The sequence below is a fragment of the Heterocephalus glaber genome, unplaced genomic scaffold (assembly GCF_053883595.1).
Source record: "Heterocephalus glaber isolate CG9 unplaced genomic scaffold, H.glaber_assembly_v1.0 deba00001497, whole genome shotgun sequence".
NCBI lineage: Eukaryota > Metazoa > Chordata > Mammalia > Rodentia > Bathyergidae > Heterocephalus > Heterocephalus glaber.
The window spans coordinates 2,057,458-2,084,948 of record NW_028258320.1 but is presented as its reverse complement, the minus strand read 5'-3'; the positions used below and the strand labels follow the sequence as shown (position 1 = coordinate 2,084,948).

The following is a 27,491-nucleotide window of genomic DNA, read 5'->3' as shown; positions in this document are numbered from 1 at the left end:
CTGCTTGTCACCCTCAGCCTTCCTCCCCCAGTGCCCCTGCTGAGGAGAGTCATAACCTGTGCTGATTGTTCCATCTTTGCAAGACCACCTCCCTGCAGCTCCACCGACCTCACTGACCCTATTTCAAAGCCCACTTTGCCTTGGAGCCTTGCTTGCCTTGCAGTCCTACCACCCTCCTGCATAAGTGTCTTCTTTCCTATGTGCATGAAAAGGCTGCCATTCAAAGGGAGCTTCCTGCCATCCCTGCAGCCATCAAAGCATCATTACTCTCTTCATCACCATAACATCTACACTTTTTTGAGCACCTCTTCTGCCCAGTGCATTCTGCTAGGAGCTTATCTTAGCCTCTTCTGGCTCCAAGAGATGGAACCTGGGCAAAGAAGGCTCAATCCAGAAATGGTGGCTTTGTTTAAGTGATTGGAAGATTTCTCATGCAATACTGTACTGGGGCTGAAACTCTGATAGCCCTCACAGGGACTGAAACCAGGCGTGAGAACCCATCGGGAGCTCAGGCTGCCCTTCCTGGGCTGTACTGTCTGTGGTCTCTGTAGTGAGGCTTTCTTTGCATCTTTCCACCTGGAATGAAAGAAGGCCATCCCTGAATGTTTGCATCCTCATTATCACATTTAAGTGAACAGGGCCAATTAAGCTAGAATCTCACATAATTCTCAGTTTTTGAGAAAGGAAATCTGATTAGCCCAGCATGGGTTGTGTGGCTGCCCAGGATGCAGTTAGGTCTACAGGTCATACTTGGGAACTTGCCACATCTCTTTGAAGTTTGGCTGGAAACAGTTCTGAGAGAAGGGTTATGTACTCCTCCCCGCCAAAAAAGCCTGCTGCATATGGAAGAGCAGAGGATTATAATAGAACTGGAAGAGCACTGGGAACCTGTCAGATCTGGACCTTGAAGTTTACAAGGGGCAAAACTGGAGCGTAAGCCGAGTGATTTGCCTAATGTTACCTACTTGGTGCTCAGTAAATAATTTTTTTTGAATTGTTGAATATAAAGCAATTATTTCTGAACAATTTAAAGAATCTTTAATAAAGAATCACCTGTGTAAATTTTGAGTTTAGTATGTGTCTTTGCTTGACTGAATGATTAGAAATGGATTTGATAAGTTACTATGTCACTAAAACAACCTGATATTTGATCTTCCTTGGGTTGACTGTTTTCACCCAAATGAGAAAATTTAGCAACAACAGAAGTGTGGCCTCAGGTCTTGCGGTGGAGTCTCTAACAAACTATGGGCAACTAGAAACAGGCAGAATAGGCCTGCTCCTGGTCTAAAAGGCACAATTCACTGGAGAAGCTGTTGATCTCAACTGTTAGACCTCAGCCATTGTTCTCAATCTGGCGTAGAATTAATCCCTTAAGAAAGGGATGAAAAAAATGCTACTCAGCACAACATAGTTTGTCATTGCATGCATAATGCAGACTTTCCAATTAGAATGCTACAATTTGGAAACTTTCTTCACAGACTGATGAGAGAGCAATTATTTTAAGAAGGGAAAACTCAGTCCACTGGGTTTGCCTGGAGTCACTTCTGACTCAAGCTGCAAAGACAAGAGTTTTGAAATCATATTCACTATTGAATTTTGTATCAAAACACCAGCAAGGAGAGCAATTAGTTGCTGTAAACTGAACCCCTGGTAATCAATGGTATGCAGCCAGCCAGAGCATTTATGGAAGATGTAAGCAAAATCACATCTGCTAATCAATTTTCAAAATCCCAGCACTCCACTGCTTTTAGGGAAACTCCACAATAAGAACAAGGGAAGATAAAGGAGACAACAGTTAACATCACCAAGCATTTCATGCAGTGCTCGTTAGACAGATTTGTGGCAACAGCTAAATACAGACCCAGCCTACATCAGATCATGGCCAATGGCTTCCTTTATTCAGCCCCTGTGGAAATGGCTGCTGCTGAATGCGTGGAGATGTGTGGATGTGGGAGGGGGAGGTATGTTTAAGGAGCTCATCTCAGTTAAGGTCATGAGTCATGTCTGTCCTCGGCGATCTCACTCTGCAAACATTCCCAGCCAGACTACAAGTCAGAAATGTCCCTATGTTGCTGCAAGTGCAAAGACATAGGAATAGGCTTTGTGGCAGGGAAAGAAGTAAAGGGAGTTGGTGGGCTTTTCACTTGTGCCTTATTGGAACCAAATTCCTCTCCATGGAAAAAGGGAGATTGAGTTAATTTTTCCTTTAGTGTCCTTAAAATACACTAGCTTTTTCAGTTGAACCAACTAAACTATTTTAATTCCTGGTGAACCCTAAATTCTAAGCAAATACGCCTCCTGGCACATGAATCAGAATCCTTAAAACTCCACAGTGTAAGTCTGAGCCCTCGCCTTGATAACCTGAGGCCCATCAGTGTTCCTTTTCCACTCAGGAGTCAGGTGACCCCATGTTCCAGCCCCCAGGGGCTCCTAATAGAGGAATAGAAAGGAGATGTCTCATCCAGTATGTGCACTTGGCTGCTGTTCAGAAGAAAAGAATTTAGGCCAGGAGAAATTATTGAAGTAAAGATCGATAGACTTGGGCTAATAAAAATTAATATCTTCAGCATGCAGACACTGATAGGCAGTGAATTAACATCCTTTAGATACAGAGGACATTTTGTAAGTCATTAACAAAAGGATAAATATAAGTAGAACATGGGTAAAATGTTCAAGTTCCATGATAAGTAAAAACCTGCAAATTAATGAAATATATGTCATCTATCAAATTAACAACATTTGTAACTTTTTTTCCTCCTTTCTGCTCCCCTCCCCTCCTCTCCTCTCCCTTTCTCTTCTCTTTTCAGTCCTAGGGATCAAAACCAGGGCCATACACTTGCTAGGCAAGCACTCTACCACCCATATCCCCAGCCCTTTTTAAGGTTTTATTTTGAGACAAAGTCTCACTATGTTACCCAGTCTAGACTTGAACTTGTGGGTTCTCCTGGCTCAGCCTCTTGAGTAACTGGAGTTAAAGGCTTATGTCACCTCCCCAGGCCCAGTGTATTTTAAGATAATGGATAACATTGGTGACAGTGCACAGAAATAGGCATTTATTTATTTCTGCTGGTAGTGTGATATAACTTGTTTCAATTTTTTTGGAAGGATGGGGAAAACAGATATACAGCTGTTTTACCAAAGCCCCAAAATGTTTGTACACCCTGCTTTATGAGTTTTACTTAGACTTTCAAAGGCAATAATCATAGCTTTAGCTAAAAATGTTCATCAAAAATTTCACTAAATATTACTGATTGTACACTAAATTTTCACTAAATATTATCCATTGGACACCTAATATGTCTACTGATGAGACTGATTAAAGGATCCATACAGTGAAATGCTATGAAGTAAGTCAATAGATGCAACGTAGAACATTTGATAATGCAAAAAGATCTTCATAATAGATCATTAAACAAAATAAGCAAGTTACAAACCATAGGCATTGTGTGTGTGTTTATAACAATACTGGAATTACAGATGATCTTTATTTTAACTAATAATTTCCTTAAAACAAATTGGAGAACTTTATAGAATAAGCTATTTGTAGAGCATGTGAAGCACAACTTTACAAACTCTTTTCTTTTAATTTAAAAAAATTTTTTTTCAAACTCTTGAAATGTGCTCTCTTAAGAATCTCTGCTAGGTCATTTATGATACTCATAATTGGTTGTCCATTTTAATCTGTTCTGTATCCCACGTCTTCAAGGCAGTCGTTTCCTATAAAATATTTTAAGGTCTGGTTAGGATCTATCTCAAAAGGGACTGATTGTTTTCATTTTGATACCTTCTAGAAACACTAAGTTGCCTGGCTTGCAAGCACAAGGACCCGAGTTCAATCCCTGGTACCAAAAAAAAGAAAGATAGAAACACTAACTCATGATTATCTGGAAAGATAGAGGTTTGACATCTGCGACTCTTATAAATAATTCAGAATCTGAATGGAGAAAATAGCCTCAACAGTGTCTCCCAGCAAACCTGTTGCCAGAGCTATTAAATGAAGAGAATAATTAATTTGAAATCTTTTCCTAGTTTTGATAGTAATCATGTATTACCACATAGCTAGCAGAACTACAGTTGAAAACAGAACTAAGGGGAAAGAGGAACACAGGGGGAATGGTAATCCTCAACAGTAGGTTGGTGACACTAAGCTGACTTGTGCAAAGAATTTCCAGTGATTATAATTGCAGGATTAAGGGAAAATAATTCAGACTTACTTTTATACAGTAATAGGTTTCAGGTTGAAAATTACGACCCAGATACATAAACTGGCAGTAAAGGAAACACTTGGCATTGGGTTTACAGAAGTGGATTTGGAGTCAGGATGGTAAGTTGGAATCCTGTATCACTCACTCACTGAGTTAATCTCAGTCATCATCTATAATTTGATGGGGCTAAATAGTACTTGCTAATAGGATATTTAAAAGGATTTAGGGCCTGACACACAACATTGAAGAAGTGTAGGGTATCATACTCATTATTACACTTGTTGCAAAGAATGTATTTGCCCAGCAGACATTCACTGAGTGTAAGTGTGCCAAGTACTGAGTATGGAAAAGGACATGGTATAGAAAGTATGGAAAAGGTTCGACATGGGCACTGACTTAGAAGGCTCACAGTTCTAGCTGACAGAGAAAGCAAATGCATGTGATCGATATGAGACAATAAGATTCTGCACATATCTTGTACAGAAAGAACTTTTAAGGCTGAAATCATGGGAAAAAATGATACTGCCTCTGTGGCACTGTATGAAGCAAAATATAGATCCTGTATTGCAATGCTCAGGGTTTTTTAAAATTATTTTTTAAATGAGTGCACAAATCATGTAGAGTGCACAGATTTATGTATAACTTGGTGATTATTTGCATGTGTATATGTCCATGTAACGACCACTCAGGATGAAAATTAGCAGTTTTGCAATTCAAGAATGTTCCCTCACACCATTTCCCTATCAGTACCTTCCCCAAAGGTAGCCACTATTCTGAAACCAATAGATAAGTGTTGGCTTTAGGCTTCATGTAAATGGAATCACATAATCAATGCTTAAATTCTTACTGGCAGAAAAGGGGAATAAGAATAGGATCAAGATATGAGTTGCTAAATACTGAATAAGAAAGTTTACTAAATATGTTGGCCTATACAATTGACCCTCTCTTATGTGTGTGTTCTGCATCTGGATCTCACCTAATCAAAAGTTTTAGAAAGTGTTTTTGTGTGTACTAAACATGTACAGACCTTTTCTTGTTGCTATCTCCTTAAATTATAATAACCACATGGCATTTACTTTGTATTACATATTATATGTAGCCTACAGATGATCTGAAGTATACAGGAGGAGATATATATATATATATAGGTTATATACGCTCTGTATAAGGGACCTGAGTATCTGAAAATTTTGAGGGGTCCTGAACCAATCTCCCATGGATACTGAAGGATGACTGTATCTCCAAATCAGATAATTTACCAAAGTTATGCAAAAATTCTAGAGAGAAGGAACCTAAAACATGATAAATGAAGGTCCTGCTCATTATTACCAGTTAGAAAGCACAAACTCCTCTATGAGGAGTAGTCTCCGGTACATCACCTTTCATCAGCCCTGCCACCTGGAGATGAGAGCTGTGGAAATCAGGAAAGAACATGGGGACCTTAGTCCCTCCTGATCCAGCCTGGAGAACTTGGCTACTAGGAGGACAGAGGCTGCTGAAGTTGGGTGACTGGTGAACTAATCTGAAGAGATGAGCTGCATATTGACTTCAGCTATTCTCTTTAAAACTTCTGTTGGGATTTGCTTGCTTTCTCCAGACCTGGAAGTGTGTTAGGGCAAAAGAAGCAGGTGGGAGGGGTGACGTAGACATAGACACCCCCAAACTTTGTGTCTGTAGCCTTGTGCCAGTTGGAACACTTACAGATATCATGTTTTTCTGTCTGTTCAGATTATTACTTTGGGACTGTGATGATCGAAGCTATAGCTACTATGTTGAAGTTTCTACCAACCAGCAGCAGTGGACCATGGTGGCTGACAGAACAAAAATCTCCTGCAAGTAAGTCAAGCCCTGTCAGGGCTTTATTCTAATTGCAAAGGCAGTCTTCCTGGTGGGTTCAGAGGTTCCAAACAGTGAAAGTTCATGGAGCCACCAAATTAAATTCTTACCTGAAGGTTGAAAACATATTCCAGTGCTGCTTGAGTTTTGACTATTAAGTACTTACATGAGAATTTACTTCATGCTACCAAATAATCTTTATCTTATGATTTGAACTTGATTCACACCATTGAAAATGACAGCTGTATCTGAAAAGAGAAAAGAAAGATGCTTTATGTAGTTCTTTCTCAAACCCTTCCCACATCACACACTGCCCTCAAGGAATTTTTTCTATTCTTAAAGAGTTTTCTTGAAGTGATATTCTGAGGCTCTGTATTACTCCCGACCCTCATACCATTCTTAGAGTTAGCTAAAAACTTATCTCATCTGAGTTTTAGTGACACTCTGACCTAAATGAAGGAAAACCTTGTGCCTTAGGTTCTTCTTAGCCAGACAGGGACATTTATTGCATTTGGCACTAGAGATCTGTTTGACCCTACCTAAGTGTAGGAACGGCTGGAAGGAAGGGTTCTGTGGGTTCTGACTAGCCTAGAATTATGGTACTTTAAAAGAACTCAGTGCGTTTTTGTATAGAGTCAGATTCTCAGAGGGGCAAGACAGAGCTAATAGCTGAGATTTCCTTTTCTTTTGGAAATTAAGATTTTATGTTAGATTTCCATTACTGTGACAAAACACCTGAGAAAATCAACTTATAAAGAAGAGAGGTTTGTTTTGGCTCACAATTTCAGATACTGCTGTCCATGGTCTTTTGGCCCTGTTGCTTTGTGCCTATAGTGGCATGGTCCATCATGGCAGGAGCATGTGAGAGAGGAGGCCTACTCACCTCAAGGCAGCTGGAAAGCATAAAGAAACAAAGGAAGCACATGGGGTTCCAGTGTGCCCTTCAAGGGTATCCTCAGTACCCTAACTTACTCCTCATAGGTGGCCCTACCTCCTACAAGGCCCAACATTACCCAGTTAGCACCGTAGTCTGGCAACCAGGCCTTCATTCATCACAAGGGCCTTTGGCTGGGGGGCATGACAGATTCACATACCATAAATCCACCCTTTTGGCACACTCACAGAGTTGTATGACTGTCTAATGTTCCAGAATACTTTCCTCACCCCAAAAAGATATCTTCTCTACATTAGCAGCCCCTCCAACTTCCTCAGCCCCGACATGTACTTACCTACTTTGTTGTATGGATTTTCTTGTTATGGACGTTCATAGAAATAAAATCATATACTATGTGACCTTTTAGTTCTAGCTTCTTCCACTTGGAATAATGTTTTCCAGGCCCATCCATCAGAATTTCATTCCTTTTTATGGATGAATAGTATTCCGCTGAATGACCACTTTTTTTTGGTAACGGGGATTGAACTCAGGACCTTATGCTTTTAAGGCAGGCGGCAGCACCACTGAGCTAAATCCCTGGCCCTATGACCACTTTTTAATCCATTCATCAGTTGATAAACGTTTGAATTATTTCCACTTTTTGGCTATTGCAAATAATGTTGCTATGAACATTTATATACCTATTTTTTATCTGAACATACTTTTTCAGTTCTCTTGGGTGTATACCTTGTACTAGAATTTCTCAGTCATATGGTAACTGTGTTTAACTTTTTGAAGCATTGCCAGACTTTCCCATAGCAGCTATACCACTTTGCACTCCTACCTGCAACATGTGAGGGGTCCAGCTTCTCACATTATCTGCCCATCTTTTTCATCACAGCCGTCCTAGTGGGTGTGCAGTGGCATATCACTGTAGACTTGACCTGCATTTCTGTGATGGCTATGATGTTGAACATCTTATCATGAGCTTATTTTGCCAAGAATTCTTAATAACACTGATGGCTTATTGGATGCAGAGTTTGACATCATCACCACCACTACAATAATTTTCAACAGCATGTTTGTATCGATTAGGTAACACTTGCTGTTGTAACAGTCTTCAGTACTTCAGTGGCTTAGCACAAGAGTGTGTGTCTCCATCATGTAACATTGTGAGCATTCCCTTCCCCTTCCCCATAGCTGAATGAGGAACCCATGCAACTTCCTTCCCATCATTCCACTGTCACTTAAGGCCTCATCAGTATAATCTGCAACTCACTGGCAGGTTGGAAAAGAAAAGAGAGAACTTACACTTGGTTCTGAAAAGCATTTGGTTCTGGCCTAGGTATAGTATACATCTTGCCATTCACAGACCTCTGGGAATAGCTGGTCACATTGCCACACTATGGGACAGGGTGGCTGGGAGATGTCGCCAGTTCCTGGCTGAGTAGCCAGTTCTCAGTGAAGCTTAAATCTTCTGGTCACCACTGCCAGGAGTGTAAGAAAACTAAGAATCATTTCCTAACTTGTATTCTCGTACTTTCATCTACTTAATCTCATTTTGTCTGAATACAAAGCCCCTTGTGGGATATTGTCCTAATTTTATGAAAAAAAAAAAAAAAAAGATGAAACTCAGAGAGGTTAAGTATCTTTTCCAAGGGGCAGAGCCAAAATGTAAGTGTGGGGCTCTTTCCAGTGTCTCACATTGCCTCCCAGTACCCACAGCATTGCTGAAGAGCATCCGAGCCAAGCCAGGTGACGAAATGGGGGAATAAAGTGTGGACTAATCCCCAGACACCTGGAACCCTTTATGCAGTCAGAAGGCTTCAAAGCCCATAAGCAAACGGGCAGCCATATTTCTTTCCAGAATCTTTGCTTATCGAGTGTGCAGCCCCAGACCAGACCTGTGCTTCCTCAAAGCTTGCTGTCTTTGGCGTGTCCTGGCCATGCCTTCTGCCATTTGTCTGTATTAAGGGTTTCCTCATCTCCTTCATGTCCCTCTGTTGAAACTGCTGTAAAAAGGTGCTTTTTAGGCCAGGGATTTAGCTCAGTGGTTTCGTCACCTGCTGCACAAACGCAGGGACCCGAGTTCGATCCCTGGTACCAACAAAAGGTGCTTTTTAAACAAGAGCTGGTTTACTAACTATTGACCAGGTATGTATCAGAATGATTTTTGTATTTTTTTTATTCTGTTTAAAATTCAAAAACCCACTCACTCATTAGATCCTCTCTCAGTGGCTTTGCATTGTTACCAACGTCTTTTTTAGTTTGTTTCTATTCATTGATGGATATAAATAATTTATGTTTTTAACTTTGTGTTTTAGCACCTAGATGCTGTAGCAGTAATAAATATATTAATTACAAATAAATGAATGAGCAATACTTTAGAAAACAAGAATAGTAAAAAGGCAAGTACCACTTAACCCGGAAAGAATCACAGGGACAACAGGTGATTTTACATCTATGGGCCTAACCCAAATGTATTGTACCTCCCACTTCCAAGTTAGGCCACAGGAGATGATATGCAAATGATAAAAGAAAAGTTTCCTTCTTAACCAGTACACTCCGGAGCAGACCTCAAGAGAGGATTCTGTAAGCTTTAAGAATTGTAGTCTGGGGCCGGGGATTTACCTCAGCGGTTTCACCACCTGCTGTGCAAGCTCAAGGACCCAAGTTCGATCCCCGATACCAAAAAAAAAAAATTGTAGTCCCCCCCCCCCAACAAAAAAGAATTGTAGTCCATTCTTTATTGAAATGAGAATCATGCTACAGATTACATGGATCTTTAGAGCTCCACTTCTGCCTTGTGCCAGTGTTCTACCTTGGCAGGATGTGGAGCAGATTTCTTCTGTTCCCTGAAACATCCTCAGGGAATGAGCTGCCCCAGAGTCTCTCTCAGCCTCTCAGCCTCTGGGTTGTGTGTGGGGTGCAGTCATTGCTTTCCCTTCTAGCTCTCTTCAGTCCTTTTAGCTGTACTTGGAGCCTTATTTCAGAAGACCTCACTTTGCAATCATTGATTCCTTTTCTCTGCTGTCCTCGAAATTGTTGAACTCTAAATCTGTTTATTAAAATCAGCTTTTGCATTATAAATATAATGAAAATTTAATACATAACCACACCAGGCATAGTGTTATACACCTGTAATCCCAGCACTCAGGAGGCTGAGGCAGGAGCATCACCAGGAGTTGGAGGCCAGCTTGGGGCACATAGTGAGACCTTGTCTCAAAAAAAAAAAAAGTAAAAGGTAAAATTTTACCTTCTCATCTTCTGTTCTACTCCTCAGAGCTAACTACTTTTGACTTTTTTCGAGTTTTTGTAACTTCTCATCTATAAATAATATTGTATTCCTCTATTAATTATCAGCTATACTGTCTTTTAAAATTGAGAAATTTAGCTCACTTTAACCACTCATTTTTGTTAGTTGTTTTTCATTTCAGTTCTGCTACTATTTATCTTTTAAAATTAAACAATATACTTAAACATCTATTTTTTTTTTGTCTGTTAGTCATGGATAGAATTTCTTGACTTCCCACTGTGGTGGTAAAGAAATTATCACCCCATCTTTCCTCTTTTTACTTGCCATCTTCTCTTTGTTGTCCAACCATATTGACATTACTTTTATGATGCTTGTTTTTTGTTCTGCAACTTAAAGTTAAATCTTCCATATATTAACTGTGGTCCTCAGAAGGGAAAACCACAAAGAATTTAACATTCTGATCATATAAACATTGTGCACAACATATCTAGTAATTGGTTAGATCTTTGGTAAGAGAAAAATTTTGTGGCACTAAGCATGTGCCCCTCTGGAAAGAATTGTACTGTGTTCAGATCAAATAGATTAGTTTTTCCTGTGAATGCTCAGAATTGTTCCACATGTAAATGGCTTTGTATTAGCCAGCTTTTTGTTTTCCTGAAGTTCTTAACTGCCTCTTTTTCCTGTTACAGAAGCTTCTAATGCATACTGTTTATTGTTGGTTAATTTTGAGAAGATTGCTTCCTACACCCACTCTACAGCTGTGATCTTAAAATTTATTTTTCTTCCCTGTCTAGGTCGAAAACACTGTTTCTTGGATTTCTCTTTCTTTTTTGGAACATAGTAAAGGACTGACAATATCTCTTTCCCTTTCCATGAGATATAGATCTGGGACCCAGTTACCTTTCCAGATCTATTCCCTGAAATAACTGATAGAAGTAGATACCAGCAGTTATTAAGCAGCATTGCTTATGCTAAAAATTACCCCTGGTCTGCACAGTACGTCTTGCCTAGAAGGATCCTGAGCATCTGAGTGGAAGCCATAGCTTTGGGCATCCCTGAATATAATGAGTTCATAACTGGGCATGTGCCTTGTGATGCTGAGATCCATGGGTATGGAGCTCTTAGAGTGATATTAGTTTCTAAATTGAACTGTGAGGCTTCTAAGCCAGTGTCTGTCTCTGCATTTGCCCGTTGTTGAGTCTTATGTATGGTACTCTCACTTGAATGTCACCTGCAGGCCAAAAAGAATAGCTCACGGACAATTGCATAGCCTACTGCAAGGACTCCTGCTGGGAAGAAATGCTTGCTGCTGCTCTGTGCCTGGCTGGTTTCCATTCCCTTTTCAGGGTTGACCTGAAGCCAAGTGTGACTTGTTTGGGACTTTGAGTCTGTACATTGAGTTAATGGCTTATGGCCATTGCACATATTAAATCTGTAGATAATTTTCTTTGTTAGAAAGTACATATACATATGGGAAGAAAATTTTCAGAATTCTTGCATATCTGATTCATAGTTTGTACATAGAATTCAGTTCCTTCAGTAGTTTGAAATCTTGGATTTACTGCCAGCCAACACCTAAGGTTGCTGAGGAGAAATTTGGTATCAATCTGATTCTTGTTCCCTTAGGATCTTCTCTTCATCCTTGCTGGTTAAAGTTCACATTGACATGGCTAGATCCATCCTGCTCATTTGGCGTCAGTATGGAAATATGCCCAGCCCTAAGCTAATGAATGAGTGATATTTTATCTGCATGCCATATTTAGAAATTCACCAAAGTCTGATTTATCCATGTCCTCCCTTCTGGTTTATAATGCCTTTGTGAATGTATTCCTCCTGCATTTCTTTGATGGCATGTCAGTGGTTTCCAGGAACGGGGAGAGGTAAATTTGCCCATGGTTGGCCATCTTGCACCTGAGTTCCCAGAAGCACTGCTGTATGGTCTGATTTATAGTCAGCTGTTGATAATCCTCAGTGATCCGGAACCATTTTCCTTTCTTTTCTTGTGGCTGGCTGCTCCTCTTCCATGTTATAGAGCTGTCCTATTTCCTGTAGGAATGGCCTGCTCCTCAGTATGTGTACTTTCTCACATGTTGATCTTACTTGTGTTTATATTTTTCACCACTTCTTCACTTTGCCCATTATATTATAATTATGTCTGCCACAGTGAGAGTGACTTTAGTCTCCCTTTCTCCCAGTCTGTGCCCTTGGCAAACATTTTGGCAAATATAGTTGCATATAAAGAAGTGGGTAATAATGAAAATTTTGTTTTTCTACTTGAGAACTCTGTGGTTATAATCTAGAACTACCTGTTCTTTCCAGCATTTAGCTTCTAATTTTCTCACAAATTTTGTCTGCCTGCCAGATTTACCACCCAGATTCCCATCTGAATAAGTTTATTCTCTATCCTGAGTTGTGAACAGTTTTTAATAACTTAAAAACATACTTACGTAATAAGATTTTTAAAAGCAGGGTACAAAATTATAGTATTATCAAAAGTAGGGAAAGTGCTGGGAGAAGAGAACCAAAAGGAAATATTCCACAAATGCTAATAATGGTCGCCTTTGCATATAGGATTATAGGAATTATTTCTGATTTCTACATTTTGACTAATTTACATTTATTTCTTTTAAAATTTGAGAGAAAAGTTTCTCTTGCTGCAGCTATACAGGTTCTTGAGATGTTTGTCCTTGCCCTTGTTTGAGTAGCATATGCAGACAGAGTGGCATGCTGTGTTCACTGCCAGTATTAAATCAAAGAAATTAAGTAAGTGCTGCATATACCGGTATCCTGGCAGCTCCTCAGGACCTTGATGCCACTTACCCCAAGCACGAGTTGTGTTTCTCTGTTAAGGGCACTTGAACCATATTTTCCTCGTGCCTCTCCCAGGAGAACCCTTCAAGCCTGGTTCTCCTGGAGCACTTTTTTCTTTTGCCTTTTCCCAGGGACTACAGAAGCCCCTTTGCATCTGCATTTGCCTTCTCAGAGGGGCCTGGCCTGTGGAGGAGGTTGGAGCACCTCCTTGGAGCAAGCTTTTCCTGAGAGTCCTTCACAAGCTATGTCTCCTGAAAGTCCTGTGTGGAGTCAGTTTCTCTGCTGCCTGTCTTTAGCATGATTATGTTCTTATCTGAGAAGCACCGTGTCCCCTCTTGCGTAATTTACTATCCATCACTTAGGCCTGGACAAGGGTAGTATTTGTTTCTGGGGTCTGCTTCTGTAGCTGGTGCTGCTTATTCACAGGGGAGTCTTAGCAGAATCATGTCTCTGCTAAGTGCTACAGTGGCTGAGGACAACAGGATAAATTAAAGGTGGAGAGTTACAGCCTCTGTAAACTCCTCCAAAGTGCAGCGAGATTGAAGAATGACACATTTAAACCGAGACAATTTATTTTGCTGGTAATTTTCTCCATCTTTTTTTCCCATTGTTGTTGACAAAGATGAGAAAGCTTTCTTTTTGTTTCTTACCCTGACACTTGAAAAAACAAATCCTTGGTTGATTGCAGAAGGCCATTGCTGGCCATGTGATTTGGGGGTGTCTGTGAAGGGCTTGGAGTCACCACTGTGATGTTGCAGAAAGGAGAAAACATCTTCAGCATCGATACTACTGTCACCAGGCTCATAGGCAGTGTCAAGTTTTAGTTCCCAGGAAAGGATTGAAGCTCCTGACTATCACGCAGCTCCTGCACTGAAATATCACTGTTTCTTGTGAGTTTGTGCTATGGTAATTTCTCCTCAGACTTCACATGTCTGCAGGCTGGAGGAGTATGTTTACTTGTTCCTTCTAGATGTGTGAGCCAATTAATGGGCTCTGGTTGTATAATTGTCACTTTTAAACTGCTCAATGAAGAAGATTTCATTTTTCTTTTTTCATACTTAATTCCAGTTTTCTACACAGCACTTGACAATAATAAAAAAGCCAGTCATGTTCTTTTCTTGTATTTTTTTTTAAAGGGCAAACATTGGTGCTAGCTTTGCCACGACTTTTAGAACTTGAATGATAAACATGTTCCTATAAGAGGATTGGCAGAAGAATGGAAGAAAAAAAGGAAAGAATGTAGATAAAACACACACATACACAGAGGTCAGGTCAGACACTAGGCAGACCCTCATGTTGATGATGAGATTCTGGAGCTTGTCCTGTGGAAGGCATCTGTATGCTAGACCAGACTTGGAAACACCGGTAGTCAAACTGTTGTTTTATGAGGCTGTGAAGTGCTTGAATACATGAACATTTTATTCACTTATTTATTTTGTAGTACCAGGAATGGAACCCAGAGCTTTGAGTATGCCAGGCAAGCACTGCACCACTGAGCTATACCCTCATTCCTAGATGAATATTTAGAGTAGATGCTCAATAGAGCATCAGTCATTTGTACCACATCTTTAGAGGGGACTTATCTTTTGTACTGCAGAAAGATTTTATGCAAAAATTTACCCATATGTTGGAAGGCATATGGAAAGTAGATTTCAATGGTGAGCATATGAACTGCCTGAATTCTAAGTTAAAGCTCTCAGCAGGGCCTGTGGACCCCCAGGGGGAAGCAGGTCCCCACCCAGAACATTTGACAGGTGAAGGAACTCACAAGAAATGAAGTCCTCGTAGGTAGCAAATGAGGAGGAGTGAGGATCTAAGAGCTCTCATTTCCCTCTTCCTTACCTAACCCAGGAGCCACGTTATTCTGTGAGGGTAATAATTTTTTCCATACCTGTTATAAAAAAATGATGCATACCTCAATAAAACTTTCTCGGTGAGCTGTGTGAGCACACTTAAAATGTACATGGTCAGAAAGATTCTCCTTTTATTATGGAAATAACTTCTGTAGTAATATTACATTTCAAATGTCAAAAATAAATCAAGATCACACTAGTCCAACATTTCTCTTCTGCTGTACTCCACTCTGCTAACTGGCCTCCACATTTCCTCTGCACTCTCCCACAAATTGATTTCACTTACTGTAGCAAGTGGGCGTTTTAAAGAAAAATTTTTTTTAAATACTGGGGATTGAACTCAGGGCCTTTCACATGCTAGGCAAGCTCTCTACCATTGAGCTGCACTTCCAGACCTTTATTTTATTTTGAGACAAGGTCTCACTAAATTGCCCTGGCTGGCCTTGAACTCATGATCCTCCTGCCTTAGCCTCCTCAGTGGCCAGAATTATGGCTGTGTGCCACACACCTGGCCAGAGTGGACTTTTCAAGTGCAATTTTGGCATTGTTCCTGTGTGGGACACTTTGCTGCCCTGCATTGCTCTCTGAATCAAGACTAGAAATCTTTACCTGGCCTCTAGTGTCCTACACAGCCTGGCCCTTCCTGCCTCTGCAGACTCCCTGCCCCATGCTCTGTGCTCTTGGGGCTCGCCTCTCCCTCGCTTCCTTTCCTTCCCGCCATGCCTCTCACTTGGTCCACCACAAAGCCTTTTCACTTGCCATGGTGGCCTCTGTCTGGAGCACCCCCTGGCTTGCATCTGGTTAACCACTATTATCCTTCTGTTCTCGGCTCAGGAACCACATTTTCAGGACAGTCTGCCCAGACCACCCATCTCAGTTGGATCCTTTCCTGGTCCCTCTCATAGAACTGAGCTACTTTCCTTCACAACCTGTACCGTAGTTTGCAGTGACCGGTCCTCCACATGCTATGAAGTTACTGTTGTTCTTCCCCAGCGACGATTTCTTCTCCTTCCTACCTTCCTGCCTCAGCAGCCCAGCAAGGGCTAGCGCTTGTGCGGGCAGTGTGTACGTGCCTGCTTGAATGGATGCATGGCTGCTTTGACTGTCTCCAGTCATGTGGATGTGTGGATTACATCTGTCTGGTTGTTGTCTGGATCCTGTAGCTGTCATCATTGCAGCTCAGTCTGTGCATCCCCATCCAGATGTGGTTGGTCACTTGAGTTAGGAGTTTTGGGGAGAGACAGGACTCGGCCCTGATGACATAATCATCGTACACTATGATCATGTCCTCCCAGCCTCTCTTTGTTAGTCATTGTTGACCTGTCATTCTTGATCCACTTGCAGCTTTATTCCACAGGTTTTAATTCAGTCATTGCCAAAGGCTTGGTTTACTCTGGTCTCCACATCTATCCTTGCCCCTCAAGTCAATGACTTTGGATCCCCCAGTAGCAGTTTATCGCTGGAGGTTAGTTATTACTAGAAGTCCATTACCTTTATTTTTAACCACTCTTAGGAGATTGAAGTTTTTCTTTATGGAGGGGCCAAGTGCTTTTAGAACTGTTTGCCAGCTGTGCCCATTTAACTTCAGAAACTGATTTGATTTAAAATCTCAAGTTTGTCAGGTTAATATGTTTCAGTTGCTCCTCTGAATTTTCAGAGTAAAGGTTAAAAAGAAAAAAAAAAAAAAGAACTGACCTTAAACTCTGGAAAGGGTCTTGAAACTGCTTGGTACAGAGTGTGGAGGTCGGCCTTCTGCTCATGGTCTCAGAATGGCGTGGAGGGTCCAGCCCCAGCAGTCCTAAGAGTGCCGGGCTGGCCCACCTTACCATGCAACAGCCTCAACCAACCCCTGCCCCGAGGTGGACTTCGCTGGTGGAGTGTAGTGAGCAGACTGAGCACCAGACAGGGCAGTGACAGTCGTCCCAAGTGAGTACCCAAAAATGAATGGTCACTGCAGGCATCTGCAGAAAATGAGTAGAGTCCACGGGTTGGTCTGTGAGCAAAGGCACAGGAGGGAAAGGCTTTGTAGTTTTGATCGTATCTTCCTAAAGTGACCCGCCTCAATTTACCAAATTATAGCCAGAAGTCAGCAGCCAGCCTCCGAGTCCTAATGAAAAGCCTGTTTTGGTGATCATGCCATGATTAATGCTAGCTCAGCTGTGCCCCAGAGTACCAAGAGGCTGTGTTTTCTTCCAGCATGCAAATAGGATCAGCTTTCAAAGCTGAAGGGATACCCTTCCTGGACTTACTCTCTTGCCTGCAGCTGCCTCTTCCATTCATATTTTCCACTGACTCCTTTAGAATGGTTACTCATCATCATCCTTCCCCATACAGCAGCTCCTCTTCTTTGGTGGTCCTGCTGGTGCTGTGGCAGCCTCCTTCTCCTGGGCATCACTTACCCTTTGCCCTCCACAGCCAGTCCATGTGTTATCTTTCCTTTACACTCTCCTCCTCCCCTCCCCTCCCCTCCTCTCCTCATTTGGATTTCCTTCAGTCTATACTCTTTTTACACCTGTTGCTTCATACCTGTCTGTGGCCCTGGTACTGGATTCCTGCTGTGCTGATTCTTTCATTCCCTACATAGCAACCTCCAGTGTCTACTGAAGAAAGCACAGGTCTTCGCCAGGGTCATCTGTCTCCGTGTGGCCAGGTTTCCCCAAACATCTTGTTTTCAAATGTTCTTTTCCCTGTTAGGCCATGTGACCAGATTTCAAATATATAATTTTCATGTCTATTTGATTCTTTATCACTTTAATTCTTTCCTTACAGATACGTTCCTACTTTCCTTTCAGTCTGGCCCAATTGGTCTTGTCAAATGAGTCCATGTTTTAGATCAGCTAATTATCTTTATTTCCTTTGGCTCATCTTCAAGTCTCTGCCTATGCTGTGTTCCTTTGAAAAGTCAGCCAAATGCTCTCTGGGCTCTGTCTTGATCTTTCTTCTCCCAAACACAGGTGACTGCTGCTCCATTATCTGAATGTCCACTGTATTTTGTTTATATATAATTTGATAACATTTACCCTCTTGGTTTTCTTTCAGAGAAGGGAAAAAATGAGGGGCTAGGCTGGAGGAAGGTTGCTTTTTTATTTTTTTTAATTTTTTAATTTTTATTTTTGGTACTGGGGATCAAACTCAGGACCTTGCACTTGCGAGGCAGGCAGCAAAACCACTGAGCTAAATCCCTGAACCCAAGGTAGCTTTTTAAAAAGTTAACTATGTTTCAGTATACACTGGGACTGATCTGCTTGGAAGTACAGGGCCAGATTTACAAGTTATATAGAAGATCTGATCGATCTCTCTCACCTCCTCTCTCTGCCTCACTAACCCCCTCACATAATACTACAATTATGTATTATATAATATATGTATGAGAAACAGGGTGCCAGCATCATTAGCATCATAAACTGTAACAGAAAATGACCTGGGAAATCATAGCTCAGGCCTTTGTTTTACAGATGGTAAGTTGAGACAGAAGGCACAACTTATTTTTTTTCCCAAGTCCTGGTCCTTTTCCCCCGTCGTTGTATGGCCTATAAAACCATAGTGAAAAACACACATATTAGTGCTGTGAGAATACAGACATAATCAGAGTATGGAATGGAATTAGGGAAGTTTCCTATATTTTGAGCCTACTTACCTGGTAGTGACGCACATCAAAGTTGGGACAGCTGGTGATTTCCCAACTGAAAGACTTGTAAACTTCAGATTTTAAAATCACATAAAAATACAGGTCAGAAACAGACTTACCTTTCCAGAGGTTTGATGAAAATTATAGATTACAAAGAAATCTACCTATATTTTCACATGACTTCCTACTCTGTTATCAGTACTGCTACTTCCATAGAGTACTAATTTACCCAGCTTATTAGTTGTATTGTAATTCATAATTTGAAAATTAGTATTGCAAGTATAGACTTTATGTCAGTGATCAAATCTAGACTATCTAGGGGTTCATTATCCAGGCTGCAAAGATATTAGCCTCTGTTTTTCTTCCTTTTTCTTCCTGTTGCTTACTTTAAAAAATCATTACACTGTTCATTAGGCTATTTATTAGTCTATTTCTTCCACCAAGAGAGACTTGCATATGTGTTTTTCCCTATGTTAAGCCAGCATCCATAAAGCATATTTTCCCCACAGTTGACATTTTCTTTTCATGATCCCTTGTAATGGAATGTAAGTGAATTTCACCATGGTATTGTAAATTATGTAGTGAGTATCAGTAATAAACATTTCTTACAGGGTTTTAAAGTACAGTTTCAGAGTGGTGATCATCTGGAATCGCACACATTTGCCAGCTGCTTTGGAGGGAGTGAGTGCTTTCTGCTCATATACTTTTTACCTCTTTAACCAAATTTATACAGGAATACGGAGCTCACCTAACAAACCCAAACAGAGCAAAAGCATGTTTGCACTCCAAATGATGTGGCACATGGTCTTGACCTGATGCGTGGTCACCTTGTTCATCCTTCGACCCCCAGGCTGTATCGCACTTGAAATGTGACCCCAGAGAGCTCGGTCAAGAAGCCTAGACTGGATCCTTGCTTGCTCACCTCGTCACTGGTTCTCAGAGCAGCACATGTCAGTGCTGTTCTGTCAGATGGGAGGGACTTGTTTATGTGGATCCTTTGCCTTCCTGGTTTTCTAGGAAGTTCCCCAGTTCTCTGTGGGGTTTGGCTGTTCTCGCTGCTGGAGCTTTGACCACGCAGTCTTCTTGTCTTCGGGGAGTAGCGGGAGGAGGGGTTCCTGTTGCTTATTTATCTGTTCGACATTTCCAGATCTTCTGAATTCACTTTTCTTAATTAAAATAAAAAGTCAGACTTAATGCTAATCTAATGTTGAGATCACAGATTTAAACTAACCAGAGACAGAGTTCATGTTCTCACGACGCAGGGCCCCCTCCTGTCACTGCGTCTGCTTTCACAGGTGCTCTCCAGCCCAACCAAAGGTCGCACTACACAGGGCCGTGGTGGTTTTGCCCTGTGAAGATAGGAAGCCACAGTAATTTTTTTTTCCAGTACTGGGAATCAAATTCAGGACCTTGCACTTGCCAGGTAGGTGGGCATCACAGAGCTACATCCCGGGCCCAGCCACAGTAATTTTAAGTAGTAAGCAGCGGTTCAGTGAGACATGGATCTGTTGTTACAGCACTGATCTTCAGGTTTATACCATCACATTGCAGTGATATGGTATTTTTACATTAATATTAATTAGTTTTATAAATTTCTGGGAAGACAATGGAAAAGGAACATAGGGCAGAGTCTTCTGAAGCCTTTCATGTTTGGGAATGGAACAGCTCATATTTTTCAGGCACTATTTTCTTCTTTTGCCACTTCCTTAATTAAGATTATCATTCAGCCCCGGGCGAGTGAGTGTCTCATAAGCACACTGCAAAGAGCAGCACCTGATCCGTGGGAGTCTTGGGCCGGGGGTTTAGCTCAGTGGTTCTGGCGCCTGCCTCACAAGCGCAAGGTCCCGAGTTCAATCCCCGGTACCAAAAAACAAAACAAAAAAACCCCAAGATTATCATTCAACTAATATTGAATCGCTGCTCTGCCAGAAACCCCAGTCTGTGGAGCATGGGCCCAAGTTAGCTCACAAGTCTGATATTTATCCATCCGTTAACTTGGCAGACGTGTTGAGCCACTGTTTTAGACCAGGTGGTGTGCTGGGTACTCTCTCCTCCTCTGCAGGTGCCCTGAGTAAGCCTTCCCATGACTCAGGACTGGTCAATATTGAGAGGCCTTGATCTAAGTGCAAACAGCAGCATTTGTGGATTCTGACACACACAGGTGGGCCGCATCTTCTCTGAGTGAGTCAGGAGGGAGAGCATTTACAGGAGCAAGCAGTGTGCTCAATCAGGAAGCACGTGGCATGGACAAGTGGGCTTGGCCTTAGTGGATAAAGAAAGATTACTGCATCTCCCTTCAGCCTGCTAGAGGGAAGTTCAAACATGCTTTTAAGCTCCGGACTTCCTGGATGGCAGGACTGCAGCCTGTACACTCAGCCAGTCCTCTTTTGTGTAGGAAACAGTCGCTTCAGCTATGGGGATGCTTGGTAAATTGATGGTACTGGTGCTTGGGCCATCCACTCTGATGATAAAAGATAGGCAAGAGATGTGGTCTGTAATGAGCACTTGTACTTTATAGGAGCTGTGTAATACTGTATAAAATAAGCAGTAATTTTCCACTTATCCTTGATAACAGGAGAATTCTGCTTAGCTTTTAGTGACAGCCAAATGTGGGTGGTGTTTTCCCTCCTCACCAATATGATAAATTTTCAGAGACATTTTTTTATTTCACAAGATAAATTGACAAGTTGCCTCCCAAGTTTCTCTAAAACATGTAAAACTTAATCTTGCCTTTAAAAAGTCAAAGTCAAATAAAATGGCTTCGAAGTGGCCATTTATAATAAAATGACTGTATACATTCCTAAGCTCATTTCAACTGTCTCCTGGCTGTGCTTCTCCTCAAGGGATTGTTATCTTGAAGCCAGCCCAAAATCTTATATGATAAAATTGCCAAGTCTCAAGTTATTGTTTTAAATTTTCTATAAGAGATTATATCTTAAGAATAAGGGGAACTGGCCCTAGGTGACTCGGTGCCCCTCCATGAGAGAGGAAGAGAGTCTTTCATGCTATGTGCTCTTTCCCCTGGGTCACATGCTGTGAAGATTGGATGAGGTGCTTGCTCTGATTTTTTTTTTTTTAATCATCAGAAAATACATTTAGAATAGAAATAGACAAAAGCTTTAACACTGTAACCCCTCCCCCTTTTAAAACCATGTCTTTTTATTTATTTATTTTTTTTCCAGTACCAGGGATCGAACTCTAAGACCTTGCGCTTGCAAGGCAGGCATGGTGCCACTGAGCTAAATCCCTGGCCCTAGTCATCTCTTATTTTCCTTCATGCTTAGAATACCATAAGATTCTGTGTTTTTCTGTAATAAATTAAGGTTCATTCTCATCAGACCGTCTCTCTCCCTTTCTGCATTATCTGCTCATTTGTTGGTTTCTGTTGGCCTCTTATTAACCATTCACCCTTATCAGATGGCTTGAGCAAGACCAGCCAGTGGTGATTTTGTGCTCTCGAGGAGGTCTTATGAATCACCATGACGGCAGCCCTGGTACTTCTGTGACCACTGGACACTGCCATTTATCTGTCACAGAGCTGGCCCTCCTGCACATTTCTTGCCTGTTGCTTCAATGTGTCTGACCTGCTAAAGCCAGGGTATCAGTAAATGGTAGCAGTAAGATGCAGAAGTCATGTGTGCACTGACCTCAGATTTAAAAGATAATTTTGCCTTTTTGGCACAAAAGGTTGTATTTGTTCATCAGAATGACAGATTGGTCCTTCCTCTGTGTGGCGCTCTGTGTTGTGTTATAAAGGAAAGGGAGGATAGACATTTGCTTGTAGTCTGGTTCAGAAACAACATACACTTCAAAAAAGACTCCTGTCAGGTAACTCTTCCCAAGTGTCACCTAAAAAGCAAACTGGAGTTGAATGATTGTTTGCTTCTTCTGTCTGCTTAAAAATTTGTACAAGTCTCAGAAGGACAGGTGAGCAGTTTATAAAGATGGTCTATTAGAACTGGAAATAGCAAGCCAGTTGCACCTTTTGGAAGTTGGAGCTGTGGGTCAAGCGTGTGCTGCAGCAGAGACCAAGTGTTCCATGGCTGGTGATTGTAGTGTTGCTCAGACAACATGCATCCTGTCCATCTGGCACACCCTTCCTCTCGTAGCCCCTTTTTTCCCCGGATCTGAATGTGGATGCACCATCTCCGTGACTTGGGGTTTCAGGAGCTATTGTTTCCCTTCTCCCACTGTGCTGTCCACTGAAGCTGTTCCTCTGCATGGAACTGAAGCTACTCTGCACATGAAATCCACTGACCCAGGTGGAAGCAAAATTTTAATCAAATGTCAATAGGACAACCCATTTGCTGCCAAAATCTCTGGAGTCCTAGTATTGTTGGTACCCACATTTTCCACTTGTTTTTCTGGGATTTGATTTCTAGTACAGCCAGTTGTCTTTTGGGTTTGAACAAAACTAGGATTCATAGATGTGAGATCCTTTTCCTAAGTCATTTTATATGGAAATCCTCCATTACAAATATAATATTGTGTGTTGGCAAACTGTGGAAGTCCAAATGAGGGTCCTTCCTCCGAAGCAGAGGAGGTTTGCCCTACATTTGATCTGAGTGTTATTGTTTAGCCTCCGTAGAATGTTGGATGTTTAGAATTGAGGTTTGGGGATAGCTTTCCAAGTAGTTCAAAATGATATCACAGACCAGTGTTCTCCTTTAGCAATGTCTAGGTGATATGATTTGTTAATTTTATTGCAAATGCAAAGATAAGTGTGGACAGGATATGGAAAAGTCTGGATTGTTTTCATAGAGGACCTGAAATCTATACTGGTGTTGTTGACTCCTGGCCTCCTTTCATTTGGAAAGGCAGCTGAAGAGGAAAAGTGCTTCACAGAGGGTGTGGAGAAGCAATGGAGCAGAGTTAAATTTCCTGAATGAGGCCCTTGCTTTCCGTATGAGAACACCTCACTTCTGTTTTGTTGAGAAGTAAGGATTCTGGCTAGAAAGGGATCAGAGTCTCAGGGTCCAGCTCTGACGTCCTGTCCTGTGCAGCGCTGTCACCTCAGGCCTTCGTCATGCCCTCAGGGTCTGTCTGTGGACACAGCTGCACATCAGCATCATTGGGTTCCTTGTTTGGTTGGTTTTTATCCATTTGAAACATTCTGAAAAGTATTTATAGGCTTTTCCAGACTGCCAGAGAGAGCCACAGCACAAAAAGGGAAGACCTAAGGGTCAACTGAATGCTCACGGATGAAAACCTTCTCCTAAAGCAGACATTTAGGCAAAAATGGGAAGTGTTGTTTCTGAGTCTCTGTTACAGTGCCATCCCTTTGCCGGATTTCTGTGGGTCTCCTGTGATCTTCTCCATCCTGTGAGCATCCTAGATCTTGGGCCAGTGGCAGCTAAGATGAGCATATCAGGCCCATCTTCATGGCTGACCTCACGTGTTAGACCTTGAAGTGTGGTGATCTCTGTTGTTAAGCTTCAGCTGGTGCTGACAGCCAGATGGGAGCACAGCAAAACCAACCCTTCCTGCAGGCTCAGGTTTCAGGTTTCAGAGTCTCTTTTCACTCTCTGTGGCTGAATTTGCACCTCAGTCTGGGGGGCTGTTCTGAAACATCAGGGCCTGGAAATGTGGCCAGCCTCTGGTTGCCGAGTCACCTCCCTTCTTTCAGTACTCCCTTCCTGCCAACAGGAGAATACAGTGTCTACCTGCAGGAACTGCCGATGCAGACCTTTATGCGTTCATTCAGCCCATTTTTATGAAGCACCTACTGTGATGTGAGGTCGGTGCTGTGCTTATGCCTGACCACAAGTTAGAGAGCCCAGGGGAGGGAGCTGAGCCTTGCATTTCAGCAACTCTGGGCGACTGGGGAGAATGTAAAGAGCAGGCTCATAGCCAGACCAGAGCCGAGGCCCCATGGGCTAGGAGTTCCCTGTGCTTTGCTGTGTGCTGGGCACTTACTGAGGTGGAATCTGCCTGCAGCAGAGTACAGGTGACTTGCTGAGATAGGGCACACACATGTGAAAGCATGAATCTGTGATAGAATTGTTTGATGTAAAAATAATGCTGTCTCAACCTTTATGCTAGTGATTGTGTTCTAGGAATGCTTGCCATGATCTTACCACCCAAAAGAAAAGTGTGAAATATGGCAGCATTAACTGCATATGAAGGAAAAAAAGTAGGCAAAGTAATCTCTGAATAGAAATCCGGAGGCCTGGCCCTTAGCCATAGTTCTGCCACCCACTGGAGTGTCTTCAGCCAGTTGTCTACTTTCCTTGTGCCTGTCTCCACATCTGTAAAATTCACCCCTAAGACAAGTCTTGGTACTGGGCTTCAAAGGCTGTTTTTATTAAAATAGTGTCTTTTATTGTTTGTGTTATCAATAAAAGTATAGAATAATTATGGGAAACAAAACAGTTTACCTCTAAAGTTCCTTCTGATCTTGTATACATGGTTCCAAATTCCTGGAGCAGTGTATAGGCTGAACCCACGTGCATGTTTGCTTTACGTACAGAACATACATGTGAGCTTTGAAGTCTTCCATGTGAGGCAGAACCAACCCTGCTTCTTTTCCTCTCCTTAGTTCCTCGGAACTGTCAGTAACTGATGTGTACCTGAACCCAGCAGCTACAGTAGCTCCACCAAGAAGAGAGCCTGTAACCTCAGGTATATTCTTTTCTAGGAAAGTGAAAAAAACAAAAGAACAAACAACATATATTAAACACTTTGCTTCCTGGAGATGAAAGCTGTAACAGATAAAGTTATGTATCTGAGAGAAATAGTTGTAGAGAACCATAAATAGAGGTAGGGAAGCACAAGGTCAGATGAACTTATGTGTAAAGGAGGGTCAGGAAGTTTAACTCTTTTCCTTTTAAATCACAAGTACATCCTCACAACTGGAAGCCTTCTCCTAATGAAATATTAAGATCCATTAGATGTTGGGTGTGCATTAAAAATGTCTTAACATTTGTATTTTTAGCATGGACACAGTGCTGTCAGTAAAAATAATTAGCCCCTGCCTGTAATCTAAAAGCCTTCTCTCTACTCTTACTTTTTTAGAAGGCAGATGTTTTAAAACTGATTTGAAAATCAAATATGCCCTTCAGTGATTTCATTTGGAAGAAACAGAGAAGTAAACATTATAAAGAAGGCTTTTCAGTACATTATGCATGCAAATGTGGCAGCAATTCAGGTTCACCAGGGAAGGTGGATGACTGTTCTGCTTGAGAAAGGTTGAATTGTTTAAATGAATACAAAGGTCACGGGCCCTCACATTATGTTCTCCTGTCATTGGGTAGAAAAGCCCTTGCTTCATGTTAAACTCCACCTGCTCAAAGGTAAGAAGTGAAAAGCTCTGGCAGGTGGAGGCCCATTCACAGTGTAGTGGCTGTGTTTAAAGTTCAGCTTTTATTGAGCCCTTGTCTCTCCCTCCCCTGTGCTGGGTGCAGCAGAACGGGGTTCCGGGATTTGCTCTTTCCTGAATACCACCCTGCTTGCTGTTGGCATTCTGGAGGCTGTGGTTACAAAAATCAAATATGTGCTGCACAGAGTCTCTCTGATACACTTGTGGGTTTGTCTAATGTCCCCATGAGGGTCAGGGCCTATGTCTTATTCTACTTCAAATTACCAAAACTTGGCCCAGAACCTGATGTGTGGTAGGAGCTTAAAAATTATTTCATGAAAAAATGAAGGAATAAACTTAGGAATGTATAAGTGGTTATATTTTGGGTAAAATTTTGTCTTGTTAAAAATAGAATTGCAACACAGATTTTGTCAGACTTATTGAGAATTATATAAAAGGTTATTTGTGGAAGGGCAGACTAATCCAAAACTAATCTAAACCAAATTCTTACTGTCTTGAAGATTAAAAATTCAAGTCCTCTTACACATCGAGAGAGCAGAGGTCTCCCACTAAGGAAGTGTGACCATCCTGCCTAAAATTTGAATTAAAAATCCAGTTGGCCCAAGTCCTCCAGGGCTAGGTATTTCCTGCAGGGGATGGTTCCCTAGGGTGGGCACCAGGCTCTCCGGGTAGAGCTTGCTGGAGTGGATCAGGCCCAGCCTGAGCTTTAGGAGGAAGCCTGCCCTCTTTATGTGATACTAATCCATGATCCAGGGAGACTCATTTCAAAAGGCCTCATTAAATGAACTGTGGCTCGGAAGTCCAGTGACAGGAGCCTTTGGGGAAGAGCTTTATGCTGCACTACATCTCTCTTGTATCTTTTATCTCCTTTCTGTTTGAAAATCTTTATTTATCTCAGGTTGCTTGGGGAATGTGATGAAAACTTTTCTGGCTGTTCCATTTTCCACCCTCTTTTCCTAGGAGGTTCAGGTCGGCTCTTCCAGGTGGAGTGCTACCTCTCGCTGCTTGCTGGCTCCTTCTAGCAGTGTCCTCAGCCTGTGGTCACCTCTGGCTTTTCACTCCTGCTGTTGACACCAGAGTTTTTCTGAATACACCTAGCTAAAGCCACTTGTGTATCTCTAATTGGATATTATAAAAGGTCCTTTCTGCAAGCATTTGAGTACTCACTGCACACCAGACAAAGTCGCAGGCGATAGGTTCTACTTGTCTTGGGCCAGGCTGAGAATTCACTGAACTCACCCAGGAAAGTGATTTCCTACGTCATAGGCTTCGCTAGGAAGCATTTGGAGACAAGACTCAACAGGCTATTAAAACTCAAGTTTTTCAAACCCAGTAAGAGATTTCCTGGCTTCCTCAAGAACTTAGCCATTTGGGAAAGAAGCAGAGAATAGGGGAAGGGAGACCGAGGGTACTCCTGCCAGATGTGTACACAGTTCATCTGTTACGAAGCAGCAACTGCGCCAGTCCTGCTGTGAGTGGTCACAGCAGCATCAGTCGCGATCATCCCACAGTGGAAACAGTTCAAACATCCAACAGTCAATAAAAGGCTAAACATGGTGTATTTCTGGAACATTATTTGGTAATGAAAAAGAATGAAGATTTGATGCATGGTACGAAATAGATGGTTTTGAAAATGTTTTCCTGAGTGAAATAAGCCAGTCACAGAAGGTGATATGGAGTACTTGGCATAAACAGATGCATAGAGACAGC

The 27,491-nt window shown here is 41.8% G+C and overlaps 1 protein-coding gene across 4 annotated transcripts in view; it reads left to right on the top strand.

Moving 5' to 3' along the window:
- The window catches only part of Btbd9 (BTB domain containing 9), a 438,873-nt gene that overhangs the window by 368,420 nt on the left and 42,962 nt on the right, over positions 1 to 27,491 (top strand). For all 4 annotated transcript variants that reach the window (XM_021259885.2, XM_021259883.2, XM_021259886.2 and 1 more), the window contains exon 9: positions 5,934 to 6,041. In XM_021259885.2, the coding sequence (XP_021115544.1) occupies positions 5,934 to 6,041 (108 nt within the window). The remainder of the gene's footprint in view (positions 1 to 5,933; positions 6,042 to 27,491) is intronic.